The sequence below is a fragment of the Strix uralensis genome, chromosome 7 (assembly GCF_047716275.1).
Source record: "Strix uralensis isolate ZFMK-TIS-50842 chromosome 7, bStrUra1, whole genome shotgun sequence".
Classification (NCBI taxonomy): Eukaryota; Metazoa; Chordata; class Aves; order Strigiformes; family Strigidae; genus Strix; species Strix uralensis.
In genome coordinates this window covers 34000760-34028416 of record NC_133978.1, presented here as the reverse complement: position 1 = coordinate 34028416, position 27657 = coordinate 34000760, and the positions used below count along the sequence as shown (strand labels likewise).

At 34.5% G+C, this 27657-nt stretch overlaps 1 protein-coding gene across 5 annotated transcripts in view; it reads right to left on the bottom strand.

Moving 5' to 3' along the window:
* Positions 1-27657, bottom strand: part of ATRNL1 (attractin like 1) — a 576314-nt gene that overhangs the window by 429702 nt on the left and 118955 nt on the right. For all 5 annotated transcript variants that reach the window (XM_074875364.1, XM_074875362.1, XM_074875365.1 and 2 more), the window contains exons 16-19: positions 18563-18776; positions 16313-16501; positions 13100-13318; positions 8219-8356 (exon numbers count right to left, since the gene is read on the bottom strand). In XM_074875364.1, coding sequence (XP_074731465.1) covers positions 8219-8356; positions 13100-13318; positions 16313-16501; positions 18563-18776 — 760 coding nt within the window. The remainder of the gene's footprint in view (positions 1-8218; positions 8357-13099; positions 13319-16312; positions 16502-18562; positions 18777-27657) is intronic.

Below are 27657 nucleotides of genomic sequence, written 5' to 3'. Positions count from 1 at the left end.
TGTGTGCACACACCTGTCTACTGCAAAAATTGCTGCTATCACCACCAGCTGAAAAGCGTGAGAGACATTGATGATTACAAGACAGCTTAAGCTTGATCAAAAAGTATAAGACCTCTATTAGTACTAACTGCTGGACTTGTGTGGCTGAACACACCACATTCCCCCCATTTCAAAAGTTTCGATCCAAGAGAGAAATCATTTAAAAAATGCAGATAACTGCAGGTTTTTAAAGCCTCTTCACAATACCCTATACACCATTTATAAACAAAACTAAATGTTGCTCTCCAGCTTGTTTTTAATTTACCAGAATTCAATAAGCAATTTTTTTATGACTGCCAGACTCAATGGGAGGAAAGATTGATGATTCCTTCAGAACCAAAATTTAGATGTTCTATTTTAAATTTCTACCTTCTTCATATAATCATTTTACAGAACACAGTTGGAAAGGACCCCTGGAGATCATCTGGTCCAATCCCCCTGGGCAACTGGCTCTAGGTGGTAGAGCCACCTAAAGCCAGTTACCCAGGACTGTTTTCAGAAGGCTTTCTAATATCTCCAAAGAGGGAGGCTCCACAACCTCTCTGGGAAATCTGCTCCAGTCATGCTCAGAGTAAAAAAAAAAAAAAAAAAAAAAAAAAATAATTAGCACACTAAAATGGCCTTTTCAAAAGCAGACTATAAATTTCATTTAAACTAAAACAATTATCACTTTCCTACCGCTCAGACTGCTGGCATGAACTTCCTCCAACAACTACAAATGACTAGAATACTTAAGTGTGTTGTTAAAGAGAACAAAGCCCTCAACCGTACAGCCATTTTGTGACAACCCTGAAAAGTAACCAACGTGTGTCTTGGACACCAGTCAACGGTTGGACTTTCCTGACAGACAGAATCTCCAATTCTCATTTTATCTGAAAACATTTAGAAAGGCCAGGATTGCTGCAGAATCACAAGCTCTGAATCATAACAGAACAAAATTATTTCAGGTTACTGAAAAAAAAAATCCCTTGATGAAGTTTTAAATGTAAGATTTTATCTCTCCTTTCAAAATGTATTTCTCAGGACAGCATCTGCCTAGTTTTGCCTGTTTAAAGTAGCATCATACAGTTCCTAATACTGAGATACATCAGTCTCCAGGTGTTTTGAGACTAAACTCAAATATAATATCATTGTGCTATGATATTTACTAAATCAAATGATTTGTAGGGAAATATTTTTTCCACTTTTAAGTCTACTGCCATAAATACAGTCATAAGATATTTATATTCAGAATATTTAGGTTGATGCTTCTCTACACTTGCCCTACGCAATCCCAAACTACAGGTAACTTAAAAGCTACATAGTGATAGTGTTGAAGTGAAAAATTAAGACTGCTACTTTCTGTTCCCTCATTGCTTGTATAACTTTTTGAAACCTAGAAAAATAAGTCTAAAGGGAAATTACCAAGTACCTTTCTATCAATTATGTAGATAACAGCATATTTTAGTTCTAAAAAGAAACTGAACATTAAATTGCTTGCCTTGTCACACTATCAACTTTTTCCTTTACAAAAGACAGGTTGCTTTCTGTAATGTGTGAAATTATGTCATTTTCTGTATTACAATTTAATATACAAATGCCGTGCACTGCATATGTATACACACATATATGTGTGTGTGTGTTTATATATTCTAAGAATATGACTGGGGAGCAACCAGAAAGACTGACTGTTTACATTGTCCTGGACACGAATGAGTTACTTTGTACTCTTTACATGGGAGAGGAAACTGCTGCTTCTTTGGATGCAAATGAAAATTACAAACTTTGCAAAAACTATTGGGAGCAGTAGGCAGGATTGAGAGAGAAGATGACAAGAAGCAGAAAACTCAAAGCAGGAGTAGAAACTAAGAGACGTTTCAGAAAAGAGGCCTATCTATATCAAAGAGCAAAATCGAACAAAGTGGAGGAAAGGAAAAAAGACTTTCCTAAGATCTAATGTGAACTGTATGGAGTCTGATTCAGCTGGGACACAGCAAGAAGTTGTTCGATTGGAAAGAAAACTGTGAAAGGACACCCACCTTGAAATTCTGTGGTAGCAAAAGGTAGATCTGTTTCAAATTGGTTTTCTTTAGTACACGTCCCCTAGTTTTCCATAATCTTGTTCAAATCGATTATGTTCTAATAAATCAGACTACAGATTACTTCAAAGTAACTGGGGTTTCTTAGGTGTGGTGCCTACAAAAAACCCCACTCTAATGCACACATGCTTCTTGCAAATGAAACTGATTTTTCTGGGGTTTTTTTGTTTGTTTGTTTTTCCCCAAATATCTAATACATTGATTACCCTTTGTGCCCTGTAGGAACAGGGTTCTGTTCTTGATGGTGCCATGGTAGCTTTTAACAGTATTTCTTTTGGAGAGAAAGGCAAGGGAGGAAATCAGTATCAGTTCCTCCATGGACTGTCATTACAAAAATGTGTTACAAAGGTTGCTACTGCTGATTAGGTAAAAATGTTAGAAACAGTGCCAGAGAAAAACAATCTGTAAACCTACCCAGTAGGCATCTTTCAATGTTAGATAGATCCTAAAAACCAAGCGGATCATTTCCAATTAGCTGCCACGATGAGTTTAACATCTTTCTCATATCTCTCTTTTGTACACACTAGAAGTAATGACTTTTGCCATCCTCAGCCTCTTCTCTCAAAATGCCCACATCTCAGTTACTCAGCAGAATCACATTCTTTGAGCAGCAAGATTTGAACACCATGGATTTTCCTCCTGTTACTGAAGATATGTCTTAGGTATCAACAAGTCACTAATAAGCTTTTTCTTCTTTTAACCAACAGAAATAATCACAAATAAATCTGGGCAACTATTTTATTGCTGGGGTCAATTTAACCTAAGTCAAGGTACCTTAAAGCTAGTCTAACAACTTAGTCTTTTATTGATGCTTATCTTTTCATTTTTTAATCACTTGAGGCAATTACTGTAGATATATGTAAGTTGGACAGCTAATGTGTAGATGCTAAAGTTCAGGTGAAACAAATTCAGTGAATAGTATGTGTAGATGTACACACAAACACACATGTATATAAACGTAGGTGAAAAAGTACTGAGTTAGCATACAAAGGAAGCAGACACCGCAGAAGGCATACTCTTACAGAGGGAGATGCATTAGAAGAATAGCAGAAAAACTCACAATTATTCTGTCCTTGACACTCTACATACTGGAGGAACAAAAAAGGCACCCAGACCTCTCACCTGGCTGCAGCGGATGTTACTGACTTGGATGCACGCATGGTGTGCACTCACTAGAAACATGTTCACTTTTGCTAATACTTTGAAGATCTGGTAAAAAAAATAATGTTTCCAGTAAACAATTAACATCGTACTTTCAAACAGAATTGTTAGAAATCAAATGTGGGGAGAACTTGTTGCCTTTAGTATTGAAAATGTCCAACTATGTGATAGCAAAGAAGGGGACAGATCTATAAAGGCAATAAAAATGCTACAGACTTGCTTAAAAAACTTCACCCATACAGCCTATCTGGTAGGAGGCTTTTACGGAATGGTCATCAGAGTCTGAAGCACCATGCCTCAAAGTAAGGCTGCTTAGAGAGTGAGCGATGCAAGTTAAAACACAGTGTTCCTGCTGGTACTCAGTTTTACTCCTACTGCAAAAGCAACAGCAATGGTAGTACAATTATGGGAAAACTGAACACTGTTTGGGATGTTATCACTTTATGAAAAAAATGGCAATACAGCAAACTCCTTACGTTGTCTTATTATTAAATGTATTATACATTCACAGTGTGTGTCATAAATTACTGTAAAGAATTCTCTCCTGGCATCTCATACATTTTAAGAATAATTTTTAAAAATACTATGCATAAAGAAAACGACAAGATGACAAGCAGCTAGAGTAAATTTTTTTAACACTGACAGCTAAGTAGATGATTAATAAGTTCAAAAATAACGCTAAAAAATGTTGCCAAGATGACACAAAATTGTTCCAAGCAATCTTCCATACTGTTTTCTCCTGTTACTTTATGCTGCAGTCTGTAGTACACATATAACTATTTCTTTATAGACTTTCTATTAAAACATTGCATATTTCCCAGACATGCAGTACATAACAGAACACGACCCTGAAGAAAACGTAACACTAAGAGAAACCACCAAGACAGCAACCCAGTATCTGTTCCCATCTACAGTTATAGCAGGTTTATTTCTAAAATCCATTGATATATAATGATGAGTTTTCTATTAGTGAATTTTGATATTCATGCCTTCAAAATTGTACCTCAAATTGGACTTGAACAGAACTTTTAAAAATATGAAGTGATTTGAAGTATCCATCCTCCAACTGTTCAACACCTCAGACTACAAGGCTTCCTAGGTTCCCTACATCTGGACCGTTGCTTGCTCAGAAGCAAACAAAACTGAGCTGTGCATCTCCCATCTAAGCTTCACCACAATACAGAATGTGAGTGTGTCTTATTCTGTAAAGTCACTAGAGGGTTTGATTTCTTAAATATTTCTGGTGCAGACTGACAGCACTGCATTTAGCACTCCAAAGGATGCTCATGCATTTGTACTCAAGATCAGTCAGATAAAAGGGGTAAACAGAACTGGAGCTTGGTCTGGAACCCAAAACCTGTCTCTCGCTAGAGTGCTCTATTCCCTCATAATCAGAATTCACCTCTGACTTCCCTCTTATTTTCTTGAACATTGAGTCAACTCTTAAAAAGAACACTATAGCGTTACAGGTACTACCGCTTTACACTTTTCTTTGCTATACAGGGCCTTTAGCTTACAAATCTTAAGCACACACACAGGGTCTGGATTTACCAATTTGTGCACTGTGTATGATTTATTTCCAAAAAGAATGCAAATCCTTTTGTGTAACTAAAAATATACCATAACATAAGGTAAAAAAAATTTCATTTTATATTTTGCTACCTGTTTCACATCAGACATAACTACATGAAACCATTTTTAATTAGTATAAGAACAGATAACTGTAATAAGTTAGTCACAGAATTTTCTTTCATGTAAAATAAAAGGCTTTTGCATTTATTACAAATTTTTGTATAGAATGCAGCAATGAATCAAATATAAAAATTATTCAAACTAGATATTTGTACAATGAAATGTCTAAGAATTGAAGAAGTACATATATCATTACTGCAAGCCACATGTTAGGACCACTAAATAAAAAGATCATGTATACACCAAGAATACAAACTCCAACTCTCATTCTCTGTATAGAAGAGAGATTTCAAGGGACAGAATTTAAATGAATAATTGGTTTTAGGCATGTTTTTTTAAGAAGAAAAAGTACAACCATTAATTTTAAAAAATATGATCATTATCAAACTATTGCCCATCAGCAACCAACATACCACACTTCTGACAAAAAAAAAAAAACACCACCTAGAGCAAGGGTCAATCACACAGCAAACCTGCATTAGATGGAAAGCTTTTTAACACCACAATAACAAAAATGCTACAGAATCAAAAAAAAAGTAATATGTAAAACTTAGGAACATCTTTATTAAGCACTCATAGTATGTCAAATATCCATAGTCATTTTGCTGTACATAGATCATTTTCGTATATAATCAGAATACTTTATCTTTACTCAGTACCTCCCTGCATTCTAGATCTCAGACTCCAAGAATCTTGTGAAAATTAGGACTGGAGAAGAATACATGGAATGAGCTAGTCCACTGCCCTTTTCCAAAGCTAGAGAATTCATTATGTCTTTAGGCAATCTATTTTACAGCTTAACCAGTAGAAAGTTTTCCTTGCATCAGGGATCTAAGGAACAAAAAACAGCCTGTAAAAGGAAAGGACTTGCAAATCTTTTTAATCTATATCACCAATAGTCAAAGACGGGAGGTCAGATTTACTTATAATACAACAGCAGAATACACATGTACTGTATACATAAGTACTTTTTTCAGGACAGTGGGAAAAAAATTATTTTATGTCATATGTCATGAGTATGTTAAAAGAATAATTCTTAGTTTTTTTCCCAGTGTAGACCACTTTACATCTTAACTATAGAGATCAAATACAATCTCTTTTCCCGGCTTCAATCGCTCTCCAATTCATAACCAAGTTACACCCTTTGTAACTATAGCAACTTGTTATATGAAGAATATTATAGTATTACAGATGTACTTTAAGAGTTATAGTCATTATCTTGTCATTCCTTTAAAAAGTTTTCAATCTGGATCCTCAAAGAAATAACCCTGGAGCCCTGAGGAAAAAATGCACGACATGCTCAGGCAGTATCAACCCTCATACAGAAGGATGAGTCTTAGTAGAAAAGAAATGTTGATAGGGTCCAGCCAGAAACTCAGCTGGCAGCAGCAGGGAAAACTGACACAAGACAGGACTATGAGGATGACTGGCTTTTTTTAGTTCTTCATGATTTTTTTCCCTCATTGTCTAATTATTTCAGTTTCACTTAAGTTCAGCTTCGATCTGGGTTGCCTTTTCTTCCACTCATACTTTTTCTTTATGCTTTTACTTTAATTATGGTTTTAACTTGCACCTATTTTCATATTTTGTCTGTGGTGTCAAAAGTATTACCAGAATGAATCAGAAAAAAAAAAAAATAGAACCATCTCTCTGTCTTTATATTTGCACACTGCCTGATCTCAACTATGGTTCCAAAATCCTCTTAAATCCAAGTAAAATTGATTTGCCTTATCTATGGATGACTGGTATTTTTTCCTGCAGAAATCCTTGGCCCACAATTTGAGCACCTCTATCACAGGAAAAAAAAAAAAAAAAAAAAATCATGATATCGAAGAAAAATCTAACAGTTCATAATGACTGCATTCATCAAAATGTCTTACAAGACTTAAACAGATTTATGGGGTCTATACTACAAAATATAATATACCAATGCAGATAAAGCCTCAAAATAATTATCTTTTTTTTTTTTTTAAGAATTCTTTAGTCTCTATAGCTCCTGTTAAAATTGTGTCTACCGATAAAAATATGTACTCTTACAGATTAGAGTTGAAAAAACAAGTCATAAAATTTATAATTTTACTGGTCTTATAAATTGATTTTAGCCATTATTGCACTAGACATAATTCACTAAACGTGATGGAATGCTTATTTGGTTGATAGCTAATGTATCCCTGAAGAATAAAAGCTATATTAATACATCATTTTGCCATAAAGGTGATATAGACAGCAAAAGAACATTTTGTCAACTTCAGGAAATAAAAGAACTATTAAGAATTATTTAAAGCGTCATAAAGCACCAGCAAAATGTGCAATTGTCAATAGGGGTAGACATTAATCTTTCCATCCCCTTGAACACACTTTCTACATATTGTGCCTGAGTTTACCAGATGTGCAGCTTTATGCATTGACTACTGCACGTTAAAGTGCTGAGGAACAAGTGAACCCTTTAAATGAATAAATATTCCTTGAGAAGCAAAGGTCCCGTTAAAGAAGCATCAATAATAGAGAAGAAAAAGTCATAGGGCAAAACTTCCTAACACCTTCTTAAATTCAATCTCAACTACCTTAATGACTTTTCCTATTGAATATATCCCCTCTTCCCCCATTTAGTTATAAGGGAAGAAGTTACTTTCATGGGTGATTTTAAATTTGACAGTAAAAAAGCAGCCCTGTGGCAATATACAAAAACAATCTGGAGTATTGGACTTCATTCCCTCTTTCACTTCAAGAAGAATCCTCCAATGCAGCAATTACAAAACTAAACAGATTCAAGAGGTTAAGGTACCTTACAATCCTCTGTGTACTAGGCTTTTCTGTTTGAACAATACATGAATAAGACTTGTTGGTCTGTTAAATGCATAATTTTTCCACTAGCATCACACATTTATACAAATCAGTTTACATGGAATGAAATGATGCCTCTCAAACATCAGGATTTAAGGTGTTGCTCCCACAAGACAGTTTCTTTCTCCTCCTTTCCCTAATTGCAAGAGCATCTTTAAATTATCATCCTGTTCTTAGAGCATCCAGGCCAAACAACTGCAAAATGATGATTCTGAATGCAAAGTTTCTCTTAAAAATATTAATCTGATTTTCAATCATTAATTTAGCTGATCAACAAATAGGTATTATTGAATAAACATTTAACTGTTAAAGAAAAGTTTATTTCACATTACATTAAAACAGTTAAATTCACATTACACAAATGTCATTTCAATTTTTTTTTTCCTCCCAGCAGAACGACTTACCTGTACACTGTCCTCCATTTGTGGGATCCCCATAATACCCTGGCATGCACGTTTCACATTGTTTTCCTGTTGTTAAGTTTTTACATTGATCACAGACATTACTGTTGATGCAGGTGCTGTGGCCATTACACTGGCAAGCTAGAATATAACATTTAAAAAGCCATTACTAAATTGCTCTTGGGAACAAAACTATTCCTATGTGATTACAAAATTGCAGTAGAATGTAATTCTGAGGAGTTTAATCCTGACTAATGACCAGCACATATATTTGTGTACTTTGACACAAAACCTCTTTAAAACAGAATTGTGACAAGACACAAATTCACACAAAAGACCACAGGAGTTGACTATGTGGTGACATGCGAGTTTAAGGTGTGTAAGAAGGTTTTTTTTGCCACTGTGACTGAATCCAGTCCTCACAGCTTTAGAATGCTGCCTAGTCACTTAAGAAACATGCTAAGAGGCAGTAAGTCACCAGCTGAGACCAACTGAAAACCCTCATACCTACAGGCAATCCACTGTGAAGCATTTGAAATGCTACTGTGATGGAGAACATGAACAACTCACACTCAAGCTTATATTTACTGGTGAGAGAGAACTCAAATAAGATCGTCTTATTTTTAGCAGTTCTGACCCTTGCATTAGCTTGGGCCATACCAAGAGATTTTAAGGACCTCAGGATGACAAACAGCTCCAGTTCCTCCTCACTACTGTTGACTTTGGTGAAAGGAAAATACTAGATTCCTATTGACATTTTTTTTTTTATGCCTGACCCTAGAAACATAAGTTTGCTTTTTATCATATAAACCACTGATCTTGCACCACACCTCCACTCCAGTGCTCCATGTTTTGGAGAAACTCAGAAAGTACTGATCACTATTGCAGCAAAATCACAATGTGAATTCTGCCAGAATCATTGATCCTGCTGCCAGGACTTGGCTGAACAACCAAGAGGTTTTGAAGGATGACCTCTCTGTAGAGTGGAACCTCAGAGCTCATAGTGCTCAGCAGATTAGCAATCTGTCAATTACAACAGTTTGTCAAATGTCAGACTATGTCAAACCTGTCAATTCCTTACTGGTGAAGGGTGTGTAATACTCAGCAAAGGACAGCTATCTTAGTAAGATTTAAAAAAGAAGAAAAAAAAAAGGATTTTTAATCTAAATGTCACAGTGAACTGGTGTCTTGTCTAGAAATAAATAATAAAAAAAAGATTCTCACTGCATGATTTAAAAGTTTTTAGAACTGTTTTAGAATTTAGTAATTTAATACATTTACAGGCAGGTTTGGCTCATAAACCATTAATCCTCACAAGTTTACAATCTCTTCCTTCTTCTGTAGCGATGCCTATAGAATCATGTAAACAAGTATCAAACATTTCTGTACTACTGGGAAAGAAGCTTTCTCACTGTCTTGACTAAATCTCTTTAGCATTTACAAGTTTTATTCTTCCTAATACTTGACTTTTAGACAACCTTGTGGTGTCTTCCTCCAGGCAGTTTGCCATTCTGCAATTTGCTGCCTTTCTCGGAAAAAGCTACATGAAAATAGCGTAAATTGCAGCTCCATTCTGGGTTTTGTTTATGTCTTACACATTAAATTACTTAAAGCAAATGTTAAAAAAAATGCAGCCCAATAAACCAAAAGTAAAAACAGATAGTGCATTAAATAGGTGTTCTATTAAAGTAGATTGCCTGATTAAGACTATCATAATGTAAAGAAAATGTTCCATTCTGATATTTTCTAACCAGTGGGTCATTGATTTATAAATTTTCTGTTCTTCCTAATGCTTAGTTTTGTATTTCTTAATTTTTCTGTTATTTAAAGGATAATGAAAGCAACCTTAATCAAATTTTTATTGTGAATTTTAGTTTGCTGCAAGTCATAACATTAACTGGTCATATATGACAGCTCTTAATTCTTACATTTTGTTAAAACAAAGAAAATGGAAGAGATATTAAATCAAATTAGAATATATACATATAGAATAAGAATTAATATAATCTACAATGTACATGGCACACCAGTTAAAAATTGTACTACAGAATCATAGACTCATTTAGGTTGGAAAAGACCTTTAAGATCATCAAATCCAACTAGTATTTGCTGATTTTCCTAAAAAACATGTATCTCATTGAAGAAAGTGAAAATCTAGAAGAATTGCCCAATTCAACAACTTTCTGTGATACAGACAAGTGCAATCAAACTGGAGACACAGACTAAAAAATTAAAATAATAATTAAAATAATGAGAGACTGTAATAATCATTTAAGTAAGAACTAGGAGTTAAATTTTAGAAAGCAATTTTTTCTTCAAGTGATTTTAATGTACATCACTGGTAGCAGTAGAGTGATTTTCCTCACACATATAAATGTAGCTAAATCTTCAGTGAAGCTGCCCTGGAGATAAGCAATTTTATGTCTAATTTGCTTTTGAACTCTGTGTTGAAATGGATGGTGGTACTGACAATTGTTGATAATTATAGTTTTAAGAAAACATTTAATACTAGGAAAATATATTAAAAGGATGTCTGCATTACCTTCTGGATCTAGTGTAAAGATACTTCATCTAGTTTTAAATAAACTAGTTAGAATCAATTCACACTGCTTTTCAGAGGAGAAATTTAAGCTTTAAAGACAAACTTGAGCCTGCATTCTACCTAAACTGCTCTTCTCATGAGAGGACATGCCAACACTATTTCGTTTTCTTCTTTTTTTTTTTTTTAAATAGAAGACATTTGCCATTTTATTTATAATAATAGATCAGCTAAAAAGAAATCTGATGAAAAAAATAGAAATATATTCATATCAAAAGAAATACTATGACAGCTGCTTTGGGAATTATTGATTTCAAAATGACCAGTCACAAAAAGAAACATTTTTTAATGCTACCTGCTGAATACTAAAGATTTGAACAGGCAGAAAATAAGAATGAATTTAAAATACTTAGCACCAACACAATTGCCCAGAGGCACTATAAAGAGCATGGATATGATCTACAATGAAAACTAATGAATGGACACAAATGGTTTAACCAACTATTTATCAACATGGCAGAATAACGTTCAAACTACATGTTATAACCTATTTATTTTTATTTTCATCCAAACTACAAACTCTTCAGTAGGCTTCTATGACTTAGTATCAATTCTATCTTATTTCAAGTACACCAAATGTTGCTGTGCTAAGAATAAACTGTGTTATGATAATCCATTACAGATAATATTTTAAGAAAATTAAAACAAAAGCTTAGGAACAAAACTTATAGCCTATACCAATTAAAGTGAAATTTCACATCAACTGAAATTTTTAATCCTATGACTTCTGTAGGATGTGCTTCAAACTCACAAAACTAATGGGTTTTTAAGCTGAAGTGGAAATTTGGTGAATTCTTTGTCAGAATATACAATGAATACAGAATTTTATCCATGAAGAATAAATATTAAACAAATAAGGTGATGAAATCTTTTAGCTCAAACATTTTAGACAAGCAATATATATATATATTCATTACAATCTCACTAGTGGTATATACTATGTATTGCAGTGAAAGTCTAACAATGCACTTAACACACCTCAATTTTAACATACAGACTAAGTACTGAAGTTTCCATGTAATGTAATGTCATTCTATTGTTTCCAGAAATTTACTAGAGGCTTCTTTGTTCAGGAAATAGTATTACATGGTTTGGATGTTTTTGGTTTTAATATAGAACATTTGACAGTGTTCACTTGGTTTTACATTTCGCTTCATTGTCCTAAAACTTAAAAAAAATTTACTCTCCACCTATGTATTTAAAAAAAAAAAGTTACCAAAATAAAACTTTCTCCAGAGATTCAGAGATTCTGCTTTATAAATAATATAGTGATACACATACTTAAATAAATATATATGTGTAAACACACATATATATGCATACATACATACACACACACACGTAGAGTACGCTGATGAAAAAAGTAACCAGGAGAGCAAACAAACATAGCTGCATGTACCCATAAAAGTTTGGATCCTAGGGAAGCTCCAGCTTCCAAATTTATCAGCAGTAGGAACACTTGCTGGGAAAATAACTTTAGCATAATTACACCATTTATTCTAAAAAAAGTTTTCAAGCAGTCTTTTAAACTGTATTATTTATTGTAAATTACCACTGGAGTTCTGTCAAACTCCCCAGTGTGCTTTTCACTTGCCTGCACTATTACACCACTGTTTTTCACACATTGCTTTCAGGATTTGAGTATTTCCATACAGGAGGCTGTACCAGCTCAGCTTCCACTGTCTTAAAGTACCTGACATCTTGCTCTTCCAGTGAATTTAAAAATTAAAATACTATAATCAGATTAATATGGCTTAAATTTAGACATCAGATGTTCTCTTTAAGATTAGAAAAGCATACATTCTATTTACTCAAAATATCCAAATGGTAGACTGGAGGCACAGCTCAGACATCTGGCAGCCCCCCATTCTCAGAGTCAGCTGGACTTTTGTGTGAGCAGGGGGGGTGCAGGAAGCCCTGCTCCTGGCCATCAGCAGTTGCCTATAGATTATTTCCGCAAGAAAGCCAGAAGAAAGCAAGAGCCAAAGCAAATTCATATAGCTGGATTTGAAAAAGTAGAAGGATAGGATGGATGAAAACTTATTTACAAATAAATGGCATTTTTGGTTAAACTATTTGCATTGAATTTCACATATGAACTTGCATGACAGAAAGCACATTTGTGTTCAGTAGACAGAGACTATATATTTAGGAAATATAAAACAAATCTCTCATCCAAATGGTATTTGTATTACTTGAAATAATTATGTTAATTTGGCGTGCTTAAACAGACGTTAAAAAACATCTCTATTTCATATATAAGAAAGAATGGAAGCCAACCTTACCTGGACACTGGATAAAAGACCATTCATAATTTTTTTCTTTTGGACAAAGACTAGCATCAAGCACCATTTCATTAGAGTGCATGCCAACAGGTTTCATTGGGCCTCTTGATGATCCTTCCAAACATTGCCCTTTTCCAGTGTTACTGGGATCGTTACACCATCCGCACCCAGGCTGTTCCAAACACTGTCCACAGGTCCTCAGTCCAGAGCAGTTTTGAGCTTTATTACATGGAATAAAATATTAACGTAAGAGGGTTTTTTGTTTGCATTTTGGTTATGGTTTGGGGTGTTTGGATTGTGTTTTTCCTTAAATAAGATGCTAGGATTTTACAACAGCTGATGAAGAAAGAATTTTGCATTTCTATTTCCTTGTGCAAATTAAAAAATTTCAGTAACAATATTAAAAATATCTTTGTTTTCTTTAAAAGTTGTACTTCATCAAAGATTACAAAATACACAGCAAGTGTTTGTTACACCACAATGCAACAAAGATTTCAAATAAACAAAGATAATGAAGCAGAACAATTATACTACACATTTTGATTAAATCCCATGATAAAATATATATATTCTGTGCTTATTATTAATATATACTATGGAATGCATATATTACTGATTTTACTGACATGAACAGCCCTTCCAACAGAAAGACTCTAGAATTCAAAACAAGGTCAATAATCCAAATAAGAGTGATAATAATAGTCCAAAAACTGTGATAATTCAAATTCAAACAAAAAATTTATTTGGGTACAAAGGATCCTGGGATTGCACGTTGAGCATTCATCTACAAATATGACTCAATCTCTTATACAGAACTTTTGAAACAAGCTAGCATACAACACATCTTTCCAAAAAAAAAGGATTCTTAAGATAGAAGACAAAATTCAATCCCATTTAACTGAACTATATCAGTCTCATCTGATGGACTAAACCGGGTTTTATTGTTTTAGTTTGCATATGAAAAAAATCAAGTGTCCCTCTAGATCTTTTATACTCTACTCTTCTAAAATAATTTAATTTCCCATGAAATGGTCTTCCTCATATTTTAAACCTGTTTAGAACCAAATAAAATTCATATTCTGAAGTTACTGCCATTTCTTATTAATCAGAAATTAACAATTTAGTATCTTCAGGAACACCATTAAGGTTCACAAGTTTATTGAGCTTTTTGTGCCATGCCTTAAGTTTTTTTAAACTAACTCTGTCAACACTGAATCAAATTAACATCAGAATCATTTGAACACTGATCAATATAGGTCCCAGCCTCTTTTCACATTAACTTTGTAGACACAAGAAATAAATTTTAAAAGCATACATGAATTTCAGGAATATCCTGCCAGGAAGCCTGAGTTTCTTTTTAAAAAGTAAGTAGTTCAAATGTTTGTGGGGATTTTTTTTTTTTTTTGAGGACACTCAGATGGCTTCTGCATGAGTGGAACCTCTCAATTTCGCTCAGCTGCAACCAGGACACTATATCCAACCAATGAGCTGAAATTTACTAACTAAGCATACAAGTTTACCAGAACAGGTCAACATTGTACTGCTTCATTATACTCTATGATTACTAAGGATGAAGAAGCAATCTCATTTAAGAGGAATACAGGCTCTTGGACAGTTTTACCTGAAAGGAAAATTCTCCTATGCCTTATTTTCCTTTAACCCAGATGGATGTAGCAGCCTGGTACATATAGCCACGCTACTCTCCTAAGATTAGAATACATCAATGGTTCCTATGACAGTTATGGCAGGACCTTACTTTACTTAATATTTTCCTGAGGCTTAGGTGAAAGCAAATAACTACCTTTCCTATTTTTCTGTATTTGTATCCATAATCTACTAAATGGAATCATGATCTAATTATGACCCTGAAGCATGTTGCTTCTTCTTGTCAACATCATTAATCCTGATACAAAATGTCCAGAAATAAAATGTTCCAGTGGTGCTGATATCAAAAGACCCTTGTGGAGAGGGAAAGAAAGTCAGAAGTAACTAGAAAAACACTCTCACGGAGAAAAACAATAATGAGAGTTCAACAGTACACTTCAGAAGTCCTACATATTAAGTTTGGGTCCCACTGGATTGGAGTCCTTTACAGGTAGAAAATATTTTAATCACATCTTCAAGGACAGTAAAAATACTAAGAATCAGTCTACTGTAGGATGGAAACTGAGGAACCGTTCTAAATAAACCATGACTGAGATAAGAATCTAAGGTACCAGGTAGATTGCTCCATCATCTACATGAATAATGGCACTGATATACACTGGAACTGCACGGTGCTGAGTGTAACAAGGTCCAGTCACTACAGACTTGGGAAGAAGCAGCTTTAGCCAAATGCTACACTGAAAGCTACATTGAGTAGGTCCTAGAGAGGCATTGTATCAGTTTCTGATGAAATCTCCTTCCAAAGGTGACACCTGGGGAGTACCTTTGCTGCTTGACAAAGTAAGAAATCTCTTCCCTTTTATCTCAAAAGGATGAAATGAGCAACCTTGAACATTAATATAGCCTGACCCAGTCTGATCACACAGGACAAAACTTTTCATCACCTCCTTTACCTGCCTGATGGCCTAACGGAATTCCTTCTATTTCCATTAAGAGAATAAACAATCTGCAAGAGCTAACAGTCAGTATTTGCAAGTGAGAAGAATCTAAGGAAGACCAAGACCATTTGTTTTGCATCTGTGTTACAATATTCTCAAGACTATCATTATTATAACATTGTTTTTATCTTTGTGTGTTAGGAAAATGGACTTCTTCGAATCTGACAAAATAAATCAGAATCTTAAAACCTCTGAATTCAGCTTATCTCCTTTTTTAATAACTTGATGTTGTATAAGTCTAAGTTCTATATATTATTTATCTAATTTTAACAGTATTCTGTTCCAGTTCATGGTTGTTGTTTGACACACTAACACTGGTCATAAAACAATCATGGTATTTTTTCTTTATCTGAAAACAATAAACACCTTTTACTGTTTCAAAAGGCTAAATATGTTTCATCAGAAAATAATTTCAAGTATTTTATTTGGATCTAGAAAAATACATACACAGTATAGACTGCTCACATTAGTAGCTATGTAAGGCCACTCATCTGAAATTATTTTTGTCTTTAGTGAATGTGCTGTATCTTATTCATATAGATGCTCTTTTGAGTGGAAAACAGTAGAACAGTATATTTAATAGGATGAATTTGTTCATTAAGATACTCACGGGAACATGTGGCAGTTTGCCATTCTAGACATTGTCCATATGGGAAGGAGATTATATAGGCGTTTGAGTCAACACATCGTTTTGTACTGCTACACCACATACATTCCATACCATTACTTGTGCAGTTAGAACATGTTGTTCGCAGGGAGCATGGCTTTTTGCAGGGTCTGGCATTCTGGTTGGGACTGACTGGAAAAAAACCACAAACATTTATAATTTTGAATACAAGTTTAATCTCCTTTTTCTTTAATTGTATGTTCCATTAGAAAAATCCTTGTTAAAGTGAAAGTGGTTGCTTCCTTAATTAGATATAAATAATTTCATCCAAACTTATGTTTGCAGTACATAAATACAATATTTTATAAAAATTTTAAGTAATACTCAGTATGAGTCATACTATAGCTCTAAGAGTCCATGTAATTTCACATAGTCCATAAACATTTCACAGCAGTTTTATCTATAGACATAACAAATTTAATATTCATTGCCTGGTAATGTCAGCTTAGTTACTCACACATACATGACAAAATACGTCTCAAACTTCTATAACAAGTACAGAATAATTCTGGGTCTATCGTCATCGTTAGTTTAACAGTGTATAAGAAACAAATATTCTACTTATGACATACTTATCCCCCAAAATTTTGCCTTACAGTGTATATAGTCACTACAACCTAAAGGGAAAGTAACAAAAGGAAAATTGTTCAATGCAAAACAGATTTTTTGTCTGTTTGGGGGAGTTTGGGGGTTTGGTTTTTTGTTTTGTTGTTCTCTACTAGAGACCACATTCTGACTAGGTTAATGGTGCAAGTCATCTCAAAAGTCATAAGACACAAAAACAACTTGTATGCCCTAACTCCTGATTTTTGCTTTGAAAGTAGCATACAAGAACAAAAGTATAGGAATTCTTTAGGTAGGAACACAAAAATTTACATAGCACTATATTTTCCATACAGAAGCACCTTGTGAAACATCGGGATTAAGCCTTCCTATGTATTGCCATGTTTTTGTATATTATTGATTCGTATTCGATATCAGCCAAGTTGTCAAGCCATTCTTCATCTGCTAATATAGTACGTCAAATCACTTAAACAAGGATGTTCTTGGATTTGACCTGCTATGCACATAATCAAGCTGTGGTTTGCAACTAATAAAAAAATACAAAGAAAAAACTGACAAAAATCAGCTGAACTGTAAAAATATTCTCATACAGCTGAAGTACTTTGACTTCTAGTCTTTGAAGCCCCTCAAGATCAAAAAAACCCTAAAACAAGACACACATAACAAATGCATATAATGTTGATCTAATTCTAAAATACTGCCTCTTAGTGATGTCATTTGTGTTCTGCCTAGCATATCCTTTGCATTTCAAGATGTCTCTTCATTGTGACTATATATTTTACTATTCTGAGAAACATCCAGTAAATAATTATTAACTGAAAATTAAGAACACTGTGAAAGATTATATTTTTAGGAAATACAGATGGCAGTAGCAACAAGTGTACAACATACATTTTGCGATTACATTACTATTTGGAATTGCTTATAAGAGAATAAAGGATTGGTAAGATCATGCTTTGGTTACACAAATTATCAACTCTGACAATTTCACTGTAAAACCATCAGATTGATAGGCAGTGTTCCCAACACAACAACAATGCAGCTATTGTCCAGTTTTGACCAGACAATGCATAAAATAAATCTGAAGGGAAAATTTAAAGAACTTCATGTGCTCAACCTCACAGCTATGAAGAGAAACATAGGACAATCAGCATGAAAATGCTGATTTGAACTGTCAAGCATCTATTTGCCACAGTAATCTTCATACACAAACACACCTAAAAGATAGAAACAAGAACGTTGATTTTGTCAGTCTTTTAGACTATTAAAGTGTTCACTGATGTTCAGCAAGATTCAAAAAGTAAACATCAGCCTTGTTGAACATGTCCACAGACACTTTCATGCTAGAATCACTGTTGTCACTGAGTACTACTGATTTAGAGGCAATTTATAAGACTTCTGGTGTAATGCAAAGTAAGCCATGTAAACTAATTCGCAAAAAAACTTTTGCTGCTTTAGGAATATTATTTGTTTTCTAGATTAATGTGCCATATTTTTCAAAAATACAAAAGTAAGTTTTTTTGTAATTATTTAATCCAAATTGTCCAAAATTCCCTCTTAGCCAAATGAAAACCCAAACAGCTTGCTAATCATGACAGTAACAGTAACTGAGTATAAGAGATTGCTTACCAACAGGTTTTTCACACACAAGACCATCTGCCATTGCAGTGCATGGATTCGCTTTCAGACCTGCCACCTCTGCTCTTTCTAGATACGCACAGAAGCCAGAGTCATTTGGCTCTCCAGGAAGCCACTGCAGAGTTGTATTTGTAAAAGGAGACATGTCATCCCATCCCCAGTAGGAGATGTTGATCTTGCGTAAACCTACCCAAGGTGAAATTTTCTATGAATCAGAACGAAACAAATGTGAGATGATTAGTTAAAATGGTTTGGGCTTTTTTTTTTTTGTTAAAACATTTCAAAGAATAGCTCAGCAGCAACAATTTCGCATTTTGAGAATTCACCATGTTCTTTTCTCACTTTACCATCTCAGTCATTGTCCATAACAGTTTTTATCTTAATTGTTCTATCTCGCTGAATGCCCCCCTCCAAAAAAAACCAAAACCCCACCCCCTATATGCTTCTGTTCTACTAAAAATCTCTGTTCTGTTAAAGTCAATTAATATTATTTGATACAGAGTCAGAAACCAAACCAAACGGTTGTAATGATTTTTTTTCCCCCCCAGTGCCTACTATATTGATTACTAATTGCTAGCCCAGTGTGGATAATAAAATATACATAAGTTAAAAGCAATTCATGGAAATCACAATTCTGGAAGAAACAGGACAAATATTCCATCCTCTAAGATCTGTACTGATGATACTGATCAACACATTTCGGTAATTCAGAGACAGAAAGTTGCACATCCACAACTCCAGTGCCATTAAATACACATTGAATACACTTTTGTTATTGATTTATAAGCTATAAAAAACTAGTCTAGAAAAGATAAAAAGCATTAATTCTCAAAAAATATTTAGGAGGTATCGTAAAATTGCACTACAAATTCTACTCATTTTTATAATTTCATCATTATACAATCAGCAAGAGAAAAAGCAAATTTTGAGACATAAAGGCCTTTGTTCCAGGATAAATCTACATACATTTCTTGCTCCCATCACTGTAAAAATATCAAGATACCAAAACAAAACACATTTCTTCATGTAATCTCCAAGAACACAGTTTTCTCTAACTCTGGTTTAAACGTAAGGAACAGAGATATAGAGAGTCTATGGGCTGTGACAGGTATGTGGTGGTAGGTGAATACCAGAGCACCAAACAACACAGCTGTCTGCACCAGGCAAAGGTCAGATGCTGTCAACTCCAAAGCAGAGATGTTGGTCTGATTGTGAATTAGGCTCTCAGCTGATTTAATTTACAGGCCAAGGTAAGTAAAACACTATAATATACCTAAAGGGTACCTGCTGCAGTTCAAGATCTATGTATCATTTCACAAGTGAACCAAGAGTCACTACCTTCATCTCTCAGAGAGATCTTTCATCTTTGATCTCACATCTTTCTTTGGCTACTCAGGTTTAAATCCATGGCTGAAAAATTTTTCAGAGCTCTTAAATCTACAACTGCTCAGAGCATTCCTATTTTTTCCTGCCTCATTAGATCAAACTGAAATATGAAGGATTATTAGTTTTGCTTCAGAAATACCAGTGGTAATTACTTTTTAAAAAATCATTAGATAGGTAATCTGTATTCCCAATCTCCCTAAAATGTAGTCGCTATGCTCTCTTCTTCTGTCCTATCAGTTGGAAGCAGGATCAAACAAAAATTGCTACAGCAACTAACAGACTTACAGATACAATAACAAACTTAAATAAACCAGCAAATGACTAAGAAACTTTCCATTCCATAAGCAGTGATGCACTCTGGAAGACTCCTGAACAGCAACAAGAACATCCAGAAAAAATTCTGTATTTACTTTGTAACTTTATTGCTACCCCAGGTGACCAACTTTCCAGGTGTCTGTAAGAGCTCCCACATTCTGGATACTAGAAAGAACATGATGCAAGCAACAAAAGCGGAACTTGGGCATCTGCAAAGATAATACATCTGTTGTCTTTTTTATTATTTAGTTGCCTAGATTGCTGTATGTGTGTGCAGTCCACATGCGTCACAAAACCTTAGATATTTATCTGTGTCTCTAGACATCTCTCTGTAGAACGCTAAGCGTGCACACCAGGCACGTATAAAAAAATGTCAGGGGCTTAGACAGGATAAATTGCTGACAAACACAGACCTAAAACAACCCTAAATGCCTACTTTGGGGCTGAGAAATTCTAGCCAAGAGAACCTTCAACATATTACTGAGTGTTTCGATTGCACTGCCAAATGATTTGGCCTCAGCACGAGTATATTGAAAACAGAGACCCTATTCCAGCTATGGTGAAAAGCATGTCAGGCCAATAATGAAAACTGACAGTGCGGCAGTGACATTTGGAAAGAAATTATTCTTTGAGTAAGAGAGTGTCTCAGAACCCCTTTAATGATGACAAAGTCCCAGGGAGGATCATGAAAGCCAGAGGAGCCTTAGGAGATAAAAGCAGCAACCCTGAAATGAAAGACTTCTAGCAAAGGCAAGACATATTGTAGTCATCATCACTCTTAATAGCTGTAATATCTGGACAACTTACAGTCTTCATGTTGGACAATTCAAGTTCCATATGTACCATCTTTGGCTCTTTGCTAGTGTAACACATCAAAATACAGACCTGAATGCTGATTAGTATGCTATCAAATACACACCACTGAAGCTACCGCCTTGCAGGCTCACTTATGCTGCTCTGTGCATGTTGTTAGGATGCCAAAAACATTATCCAAACCATTTTTTTTAATGTCTGATTAAAATATGGTAAACAGCTGAGAAATAGGCCACCAAAATGCTCCAAGGACATGCTTAAAGCACATATTCAATTATGTAGCATTAATTCCATGATGTGGTGGCCTACAGCTGAAGACTGCTGGCGATAGCAGAGATTGAGTGTTGATACCAGAAAAGCTTATCAGCAAAAATAACTGCTGCTGCACTGCATGAAAGCCAATAGGAAAAAACAAACAGTGAATAGAGAATTCAGGAAGTTCCACCTCTGACACCTGCAGCCACCAATGTGCTGTGACTATCAAACTAATTTCTTCACAAAAAAAGAATTAATCTAGTCCTTATCTCTCAAACTGATGAAAGGTTCAGTCATAATAGCTGGGAGTCTCAAAGTACTTGAAGCAGCTGAGGGACTTCAAAGGTGCCGGAATGAAAATGCCAATCCAGTTTCTTCTTCAGGCTTAAGAAATAATGAATTGACCAACCTTCTCTTGAACTCTATGGTTGTTTCATTTAATGCAAAATGAATGTAGGAAACTGATTCCTTTACTTTGAATATCTTGCCAAAGATGTTTCTGAAGAGGATCAGACAGGAAGGAAACCAGACAGCCTGTTCTCCGTACCCAGAAACTCACTGATGTAAGATTCTAGTTTCCAGGCCTCTTGAAAAAATGTTATCATCAAACCAGGTGGGTGAAATCAAATCTTCACTTCAGAAAAACATTGCTGACATGAAATCAACCCCAAATATGTCTATTTTCTTCTTCTCAAGAATACCAGCTTCTTTATTGGAAGGTCAGATGATCTTTGCTCAACATGTAAGTGGAAAGAAAGTTACTCCTCAGAGAGTTCTGAAGACTTATTCTTTCTTTTTCAAGGCCTTGATGAATGTATACTTTCAAGATGTCCAAAAACCACAATCGAGAAACCTATCCTATCCTCACTGTACTTGGCACTTAGTAAGTTGTTTAGATTCAGAGCTGAAGAGAAACCTGCAACTCAGTCAGAATCAGTTCCTTTTCTATTTGAGGAAGGAGGAAAAGCTCCAACACACATGCGAATGCATGCACATGTGAACACATCCACATTCAAGAACTTGTCAGGAAACAATGACGTGACCTAGTTCAGGAAATCATTCTCCTTCAAGACACCTTTGTCTTACCACAGCAGGGCTGCTTAGCTTATGACTAGGGACCCAGACAGCAGGTGAGTGGAAATGTACTGAAGCTTTTTCCAAGTGATTTGACCATGCTATTCTTCAAGCTGACTATTATAATATCTAGTGTGTGTCACAATTTTCCTGGGTGCTTTAAAGTAGTCCACACTAGTTGGAGTTGTCAGTCCACTGGCGAGAGAAGTGAATGACAACTCCAAATCCATGTGGTTCCTACTATTACTAGAATTTTCCTTTAATGCCAAATGCATGATCATCATGTGCTCACTGATAAAGGCGCAACAAGGTCAACTGGAGACCTTCACTGTCTAAGCTCAGCAGGACCCACTCTTGCCCCCTAGCAGATTTTATTGGACCTGCCTCCTCCTTCATTGCTCTGAAATAGAAAAGGGAGCGTTTGCTGTCTCTAGAGAAGGTGTAAGAATTTCTTAATGCGAAGTACACTCTGCAATGCTCTAGCTTTCAAGAAAAGCAATAACAAGAAAAACAATAAGATCGGCATACTTCTTTGTTGACATTATAAAACCTAAAATTATTTCAATTGAAATTATTTTCAAGCTAGCAGAAGTTAATTGTCATGTTTGTTTTAATAAAGTATTTTTTCAATCAAGCAAAAGAAAATAACAGTTGGAAAAATTTAGTAATTAAAATAACAACACTTCATATTTTTACACATTAGCTAGCAAAATACTTCTTTATTTGATGTCTTCACTTCCCTAATACTTGAGCCTTATTACTTGTTACAACTGCTATTAATAAGTAATGGAAAAGCTTCTGCTTTGCATAGACATAGGACTAACCATTTTCTTTGAACCATAATCTTAACTTTCAATCTCTTAACCAAGATTCTCAACTGTATCTAGCAAATGATCTTCTATTTATGCCTTAAATTTTTTCACTTTTAAACACCATTATCTTTTTAACTAATGATTTATCATTACTTTGGACATCAGCATTGAACATTTTTGTTCCCGTTTAAAATCATTAAGAGTTAAAAGTAGGTGGCCAAATCCATCTTGGGAAAGCTTGTAATGGGCCTTACTAACATTGCACTGGAGAATGCAATCAAATATGTCTTGAGAACCATTCTATAGCTTTATCCCACTATACTGCTTAAAATTTAGAACTATTCTCTACAATATGCTTCTCTTCTCATCTCCTTCCAGGCCAAGTTTTTAGAACTCACAGCCCATCTTAGAAGCCATATACTTGGGCTTGAAATGCACGTAGTCACAGTTTATCTGGTTTTATAGAACGATCTTTTATAACACTGATAACAAGTTGCCAAAAACCCTTTTAAGTGAGAAATCAACCTTTATGTCGTTAGAAAAGATTTAGGAATTATTAAATTCTGAGGCAAATTGCTAGACAGACCTTTATTTTCATGACAGAAGAGGAAAATTGCAACCAATTGATGCATACCAATAGAATGTCATTGTGTACTCACATCTACAGTCTTATTTAATTGAACATAAGGCAAGTTTTTAGCCGTTACAGGAATGTATTAAACACTGATCTCTAATAACTTCAAAAATGGGCTCTTCTCATTTTAAATCACCCAATTTTAATTTTCTTTTAAGTAGTAATTATAGACCTATGTTAGAAAGGAAAATTGTGTAACCTTAACTAGAGAGCTGACACTTCAAGTTAAATCTACAGTTTACTTAGAAAATTTAAGTCAGACTAAGTTTCTTTGAAATCTACAGTGAATGTGATCATTTATAGTCATGACACATTTTTTCAGGCACTACTACTGCCTCAGCACTAATTTAATGAGGGCTGAATAATCTGCAGATGAGTGAAGTGAGCAAGTCTACCTTTAATGAATAGCCAATTACTACTGAGGCTCAAAATTCTCCTCTGTTTCTTAATTATGTAAATTGCTAAGGAATTATGTATCTCTTTCAGAAATTTATCCCCACCTTTATTTAAATTCCTTTCATTTTGGATATTAAATTGTCCTGGAAGTGTATGATACATTTCTGACTCATTTTCTAATATGCGCATCACAATATGCTACTACCAAACCAACAAACTTTTCAAGAATCATTTGAACTTCTTGATTTCTAGGAAAATAGTTGCCCTATCAAGAAACACACAATTAAACTTTGAAGATACAGTGGTCCCTTAGTCCTCACACTTACACATCACTCACAATTTTGAGAAGGGCTTGCAGTTAGTTTGGCTCTTTTCTGCAACATTATGAACAAAAAAACTGCTTACTGAAAATAAGATATATATGAAGAGAAACCATCCATTCTTTTTACCACCTCATTGCTTGGTTTCTATTCTTTAACTATGCATCAGTTCTAACTATGCTAGATGTCTGCACATTTTATAAATATTTACCTAGTGAATGACACATTATAAGCAGTGGAAGAAATCTTCAGGATTTTTAAGTGTCTCAGTATCTATTAGACACAAATGATGAAATCTAGATGTAACTTGTAGTAGGAGTTCTGCATTAGGTCATAAATACACTTATTTCTCCCACTCTTTTCAAATGATGCTGTCATGTCATTGGTTTAAAAAAACAAACATGTAAAATTTGACAAACTGAAAAGACTACAACTTCCCCAATTTCCATCTACAGATATTATAGCCAGTATTCCAGTGGGATTTGGGGTTAGATACTCTCAAGTTTTGGTCTTTGTAGGGGACAATTTTTCTGGAAATTCGGGTTCTCCTCACAGGCATCCAAAGCAAGTTGAGCTCCCCACAGCCTGAAAGTAGGAAGACAGTTTAACTAGAGGTGAACTAAAGGACATTCAATGTAACAACTCTAATACAGAGACAAAGTGCTGAAATAAATTATTAGACATACAAAACCAGAATAGTAAAGTGGGACTTCTAGAAACTGAAGAGACTAATTCAGAAAAGCTGTCAGCTTCACTACAACCAAACATATGATAAAACCACAAAAACATACAGCCTTCTGAGAATACTTTGAGCTACCATGGAATAACATTGCCATGCAAAGCTCACTAATTAACTGCAACCTACACTCAAGTGTAATTTATAAAGGACGCTTAGCTCTGAGAAGAGTGAGACAAGGGAAAAGTTGCAAACAGTTTATATAATGAAACACATTGTTTGAAACTGTATTCATCTTTCTTTATGCTTACTACACCAAAACTAAATCTTCTCAGAATTTATTGCATACTAACAAGGAAATTATTATTTTTAGTTAAATCCCACAGTTGTGAGCAAAATCCCAAGAGAACTAGTTGCAGTTTTAAATGAATATACAACATTTGAATACTAGCAGGAACAATTAATTAACCTCATATTGCTGTTTAATCTACTTTGCAGAAAAACCCAAATCTTCCCTTTCATAAAATTCTGCTTACTAGGTCAATAAAACAGCATAGAAGAAAAAACATAAAGCGTCATTTTGCTTTAGTACGGGAATCTGCAGCCTATCCATCGTGTTTATTTTTGCGTTCTCTTAAAGAATTTAATTTATTTTCAAGGAAAAATACAAATTAGACTTTAATTACTGGTGATAGTTTTAGAATACATCTGCAAATTCAACAGTGTGATGACTTCATACTACAAAGGTCTTTGTTTTGTCCCTTTAGTATCAAATGAACCATCTCTTTATCCTTTAAAAGGAGGTAATCTATTAATTTCCAATTTAGTATTGGAATTAAGAGAAAGTATTGATACACAATGAGATCTGCATAGGGTGTGGAGACAATGGCAACCTCTTCCCTCTGAATCTTTCCAAAGCATCAATGTTTTGTATTATTCTAAACATGAAGAAATAGACCTAAATTCATCTTAGAACAAGGACTTGTGTATTAGAAAACAATCCACAAAGTCCCACGTTGTTTCTATGAACAATAAAGAATTCTTAAATCCTTCCAGGCTGTAATATTTCCTGACACTATTTTAACAGTTTGTAAAATGCACAACAGTTACCAAAGTTGTTTTTCTTTTCTCAGTATAAGATTATCAAATAGAGCAGACAAAAACAGATCCATATTCTTATTTCCAAATGTTGCTGACACATACACTAATCCTGAAAGGTTTTGTTTCACATATGCAAAAGATTTTAAAGCCTTTGATATTAACCACACAAGTCAAACTCCACCATAGATAATACAGATGAAAGGCATAGTGTTCACCTTACAGTTGCTCTGACTCATCTGTGAACTCCACACCACCACCTGTTACAAAAACAAGCCATCTAAAATGAAATCTCACTCCTTAAATCATTATGATTGCAGTTTGAGAGAACAAGGCAGACAAAAGAAAATCAAGAAGTTTCAGAGAGCCTCTGTCACACCTGATAAGACATGTAGGCTGTCTCACACAGAATAAATGTAACTGGACAGACAGATACAAATGAAAAAAAATATTTTTTTTTTCCTAAATGCCACTGAAAACACCAGGATGAATCATGGTAGGACTTCATTAGAGATTCTGATAACTAAATGATCATTTAATCCAAGATATACTTTTAAAGTGCATACATTTGTCTACAGTTGCATAAACTGTATGTGAGGTATCTCAAATTTACATCACCACATTGGCTCAGGACATACTTCATTTAAATAAAGATATGCTCAGCAGGATGTCACCTTGTAGATGTTCTAAGCTCTGAAATGTAAGAAAAATCTAGCTTCCAAACACTAAAATAAAAAGCTATTTCTCATCTACACCTCAAGCCAGTCAGGTAATATCAGTCATATCAATATTCTATCACACACTATTAGATTTCAAGGCCTCCCCTACAGTATTTTAATAGGAATCATGGAACAGGAGAAAAAGGCAGCAAAATAAGTAACTAGAGAAATCATTGCCATTTGTGATTTTGTTATTTTCATTTCAATTACATTTTCAACTATCTCATATCAAACAGTGGACAGACAGAATGTGTTTCAAGGCTGCAGTAAGTACAATATCGAGGGAGATCTTCTGACATAAAAGAATTACTTCTCTCTCTCTTTTATTAGCATGTAATAGAAAATACATGTCTTTCTAGTAAAAAAAATTTTGCTCTGTTCAGGTCCTTCATTTATTGGGAAAAAACACAAAAAACTTAAGTACATAACCTATGTTTACATCTCCTTCTTTGAAATGGAACACGAAAAAGGATAATGCAGAATATTTTGATTCACAGTATATGTCCCCAAACTCTTGCTTTCAGACTTAGTATAACACAAAGGCAATCCTTAACTGCTGTTTCCCTTGTAGGCATCTCAGTTCATCTG